The sequence below is a fragment of the Triticum aestivum genome, chromosome 4D (assembly GCF_018294505.1).
Source record: "Triticum aestivum cultivar Chinese Spring chromosome 4D, IWGSC CS RefSeq v2.1, whole genome shotgun sequence".
Lineage (NCBI taxonomy): Eukaryota > Viridiplantae > Streptophyta > Magnoliopsida > Poales > Poaceae > Triticum > Triticum aestivum.
Genome location: NC_057805.1, coordinates 368,838,283 through 368,843,154, shown reverse-complemented (window position 1 = coordinate 368,843,154; position 4,872 = coordinate 368,838,283). Strand labels below are relative to the sequence as shown.

Below are 4,872 nucleotides of genomic sequence, written 5' to 3'. Positions count from 1 at the left end.
AAATCCATTGGCTGATTCCGTTGAATCAAATGTAGCTAAAGTGAAAATCCTTTAAGAACAAGATGCTTGTGTTTTCCCAATGGGATTCCTTTGGATGAGGGCTTAAGTGTTTGTAAGCAAAGTTTAGATTATCCAGTAAGACACACTACATATGCTTCCAAACAAGACTCATAAAGCTTTAGACAAAGCAAACATCAACCTTTCTGATGAACAAAATACATCTTATTATAGCTCCAGATTTATTCAATTCACAGGACAGCAGAAGGTTATTGCTTCTTTCTTCCCAACATGTACTGGGTGAAGAAATGATGAACAACTTTCCAACATAAACTGGATGAAAAATGATGAACAACTAACAAAAATAATTTAATAAGCACTCTATTCTTTGTCTACAAAAGCTGACTCTGCAAGATCAATTGCCCGAGCTAGGGCAGCCGCCTTATTCTCACATTCTTTTTGCTCATCGTCTGGGATACTATCAGCAACAATGCCCGCACCAGCCTGAAGGTGAGCAACCCACTCTCGGCGCCTATCTGAGCTTTTGTATGAGTACATCGTATTGTGGCTTGGAGCTGTTGAGAATACAATGGTGCGGAGAGCAAGAGCAATAAGCATGTCACCATCAAATGATATCCCTCCTAAACCACCACTGTATGGTCCTCGTCTTGTGACTTCCAACTGATCTATTAGCTCCATGGCTTTTACCTGGTTATGTCAAACAAACTTTTAGAGCGTAGCAGGTTATTTAGAAGAGAAAGGTGCATTGATTGCTAAAAAAGTGTCAGTAGCTATAGCTGACTATTGTATGAATAAAGGATCTAAGCAATTCAATTGGAGTTTACAGCAGAGAGTACAATAATTGAAGTCTGAATTTTTTTTATGCAGCAATCTATGTATCAAGAATCCAAACCGACCATATGACTAATATTTTGAAAATGCAAAATAACAATATCTACTGAGGAGAGGCAAAATGATATACATAAACATCGCCTACAAAAATTCTTCACGGTGCTAAGAGGGAATAAAGTTGTCAAACAAGTACTTAACAAAAATAGAAACTGGTTAAGTTGGAGAGTACGTCCATATAAGATTGGAAGCAGGAGTTAACCTTTGGTGCCCCACTGACTGTTCCAACAGGCAATGCTGCTCGTAGTGCATCCCAGCTTTCGAGATGATCATCTAACTCTCCACTAACCTGCATAGTGTTCAAAGTGAAATTACATTGGTGTTCGACATAACTGCAGAAAGCTATAATTCCTTGCCAATCATCATACAAGCGTACTTAAGTTCTATTAGAATTTCTGAAATGACAAACCAAGTCCTTATCTAGTGACAATTGGTCACTAAATTATATAACATATAGAAATGTCATCTACAGTGAATATCATATCAGTTATTCACAGTGCGAGATTTATTTGACCTATGAACTCTTTATTTTCTTTAATATGCCATGACGGAAAAAGAAGATTAAAGTGATGAATGGCAAAACCCACATGTGTACAAATATAAGCAAAGAAATGAATTAGAAACAAAACGACTAGCTTAATATTGGTACATGACAGGTAAAAAAAATATTGGTAGCATGAAAATGTAATTTGGCAGATAGTTGTCATATAGTTGTCATATACTGAACTTATGAAAACTCTATTTTAATGTGATTACCAAGAATAACTAGAGGGACTAAATGCAAACTCCCAGTGTAAAATGAATGTGCCATATGAATCATAGTTCACACAACAAGGAGTTTACCGTGGAGCTGATGTGCATAACATGGGAGTACCGCTCAATGTTCATCAACTTCTCCACCTTCACAGATCCAGATTTGGATACCTGTCAAGTCCATACAACAAAAGGAAATTTTGTGATATTACAGCGGTAGCAGCGCTAACACATTCCCTTTTGTAAGTCCCGGAGAATGGATATAAGTGCAGCATAATAAAGCTGCCAAACTTATTCCATAACTAGGTAAAATGTTAAAAAGATTGCCTCAGAATGTAGAGTAGGCAAAAGGAATACATACCCTGCCAACATCATTCCTTCCCAAGTCTACAAGCATAATGTGTTCAGCACATTGCTTTTGATCATTCAATAGTTGTTCCTCTTGCAATTTATCTTCATGCTCTGTCTTACCCCTTCGGGTAGTCCCAGCAAGTGGCCGGTTAATAACCTTTCCCTATGTTTTTTATGGTGTAGATTAGCTAAAGGACAATGATGTCATCTGGTTAATAGCAATAGATGGGTCTGCATACCTTCTCAACTTTTGTAAGAATTTCAGGACTAGATGCTACCAGGATACAGCCTCTCGCCTAAAGATGATAAAGGGACATTATTAAAACTTCAAAAGCAAATCAACGGTACACAATACACATTGACAGCATCAATAATTTCTTGTAATCAGATTTAAAACATATACCCAAAAGAGCTGGTAACTTTACCTGCACATAAGCCATGTACGGGCTTGGGTTGACAATTCGTAAAGCACGGTAAACCTCAAATGGAGTGGCATAAGTTCGCCTCTCAAAACGCTGGCTTAAAACAATCTGGAAAATATTACCGGCCAGAATATGCTCCTTAGCCTGCATAACAGCACTCTTGTATTCATCACTTGTCATGGTCGATTTATTCAAGGGTGTACCGAACTGCCGAGTATGTAGCTTCACAAATCCTGGAGAGAGCTTGGGGCTGGGGTAGAAATTAAATTGGTGTACAAGTTGTGAGCACCAAACAAAAATTAGCAAAATATTAGATTTAAGGAAAAGGCACAACATATCTTACACATTAGCATTGTAAACTTTAGAAAGCAACCGCTTCAACCGGGACCTGCCATCTTTATACGCTTCCTCAGTGGATGCATGTCGGTCCACACTTACCCAATGGATGACATAAACTTTCTGCAATGAACACAGAGCCATGGAATTTGACATGAATACAAGTTTTCCACTAGTTAAAATGAGGAACAGCAAGTACATGTTATTTTGACTCGTAAGTTGCAACCCACTGAACATGGAATAACAGGAATGATGAAATTTCACTTGACGCAGTAATGAGCTAATGACAAATGACAAGCTTGCACAATTTAGCTTAGTCTCCCTATGGTCAATGGTGTACCATGCACTACTGTCAATTTGCTTCCTTGAAAGGAGATGCATAAACTGATAGTGATGAACCAAATATATCAAATAATGTGAAACAAGTAAGAAGAACAGTAGCCGTCTCTGGCAACAGCAAATCAGAACTTTGTTCAAGATGACATGCTAGAAATGGATATTGAGGAATTAAGCACCTTCTCAACATTGTCAAAGACAAGAACATCGTCATAAAGCCCCAAGTGAACATCAGGAAGGTTCCTATCGTCGTGGGGAGCACCAGAGAAAGGTATCTTCTTCTTTTCGACATAGCGGACTGTATCATAGGAAAAGAACCCAACCCATCCACCTATCACAAAAAAGGAAAAACAATTCAATTATTCCCATTTCAACATCAGGCAACACCATATATTTCTCTTATGTTTTAGTTGATTTTGGTCGCTCACCGCTGAAGGCCTCAGGGAGCTGGTCGATCTCCTGCGGGTGCCATCCCTCCATTATGCTCCTGGGAACCTGCATAGGATCATCCATGATCTTCTCCGTCACCTCGGCCTTCTCGTGGTCCATGATGGTGACCTTGTTCTCCTTGGCCACCACCTCCATCACCGGGTGGGCTCCCACCATGCTGTAACGACCCTTGAATCCATTCCAGTTCCACAAAGTTATTCACAAGAATAAGAATCGATAGGGGAGTAGATTAGGGAGGAGGGACGTACAACGTTGGTGGTCCCCTCGAGCCCCTGCTCGACGGACTCGAAGAGGAAGCTGGGGGTGTCCATGTCGTCCTCGGGGACGAGGCAGCGGTAGGCGAGCACGGGGGTGAGGTGGTCCGACACGATGCACTCCCACACGGGCACCAGGTTGCCCTTGCCGGTCCCCCGCGCCGCCGCCTCGAAGAAGCGCCTCCGGTCCTCCTCCTCTGCCTTCGCGGCGGCGCTCCCATTGATCACCGGCGTCGCGCTCGCCCTCGCGCTCGCCGACGAGCACCTCAGGCCGCTGCTGCTCCTCCTCCTCCCTCGTGCCGCCACCGCCCTCGATCTGCCCGCCGCCGCAGCCGCGGGCGGGGCGGGGTGGGCGGCGAGGCGCGAGGGCGAGAACGTGGCGGCGGCTAGGGATTCCATTGCGAATTGAATTGCCCCTTCCACTCCCTGCTCAACAACGGTCTGGCACTGCTCTGTCAGATTTCGCGCTCGGAGAAGAGATTGGGAGGGCGCGTATATATATGAGATGAGATGAGAAGCTGCAATCCGGTTGAGTATAGAGTAGCAGCCAGGTGAGGTGGTGGGGGTGGGAGTTGAATCCCAAAGCAGAGAGGGAGGAGAAGGCGTCTCCGGGTCCGGCGGCTCTCGCGAGCTCTGGGTTTTGACTCTTCTGATGGGGAGAGGATGACCACGAGACGATTCACTGTGTCATGTCGATAAGTTCTGTTTCTTGATTGGATTGGCAGGTGGATATGGACTACTAAGTTATAAAAATAGAAACTACTTACAAAAAAATTAACTATTGCCTAAACTACTTTTTTTTTTGCGATGAGCCTAAACTACTTACAAGCACTGGAGTACTTGTTTTGGCAGAGTTTTACTATGCAGATAAAACTTCGGGAACGTCAGATTAAGCATGCCAATTCAAACGTATTTCCATCCTTGTGACAACTTAAGTTACCATAAAAATGACCAATTTGCCATGGTTAAAATCCGGCGTTTGATTTTATAGCAAAATCCTAAAACTTTACCATGGCAGTATTTTCTCTAGTGGAGGAAATGTTATTTCCATGACCAATTCACAA

General features: G+C 42.6%; 1 protein-coding gene across 1 annotated transcript; it reads right to left on the bottom strand.

Moving 5' to 3' along the window:
* Nucleotides 1–200: 200 nt before the first annotated feature.
* On the bottom strand, nucleotides 201–4,476 carry LOC123097973 (anthranilate synthase alpha subunit 2, chloroplastic). The gene is made up of 10 exons (XM_044519834.1): nucleotides 3,803–4,476; nucleotides 3,533–3,722; nucleotides 3,284–3,435; nucleotides 2,776–2,891; nucleotides 2,436–2,682; nucleotides 2,250–2,306; nucleotides 2,021–2,173; nucleotides 1,750–1,830; nucleotides 1,109–1,195; nucleotides 201–705 (listed from the first exon to the last, which is right to left on the bottom strand). The coding sequence occupies exons 1-10, from the start codon at nucleotides 4,205–4,207 to the stop codon at nucleotides 379–381; spliced, it is 1,815 nt and encodes a 604-aa protein (XP_044375769.1). The 5' UTR covers nucleotides 4,208–4,476; the 3' UTR covers nucleotides 201–378.
* Between the last annotated feature and the right edge of the window lie 396 nt (nucleotides 4,477–4,872).

Coding starts and splice junctions, on each gene's coding strand:
- LOC123097973 (XM_044519834.1), bottom strand. CDS start 4,207: ATGGAATCCCTAGCCGCCGCCACGTTCTCGCCCTCGCGCCTCGCCGCC. Junction 2,174..2,249: donor TTCTTACAAAAGTTGAGAAG/GTATGCAGACCC, acceptor TAAAAAACATAG/GGAAAGGTTATTAACCGGCC. Junction 1,831..2,020: donor GAAGGAATGATGTTGGCAGG/GTATGTATTCCT, acceptor TGGACTTGACAG/GTATCCAAATCTGGATCTGT.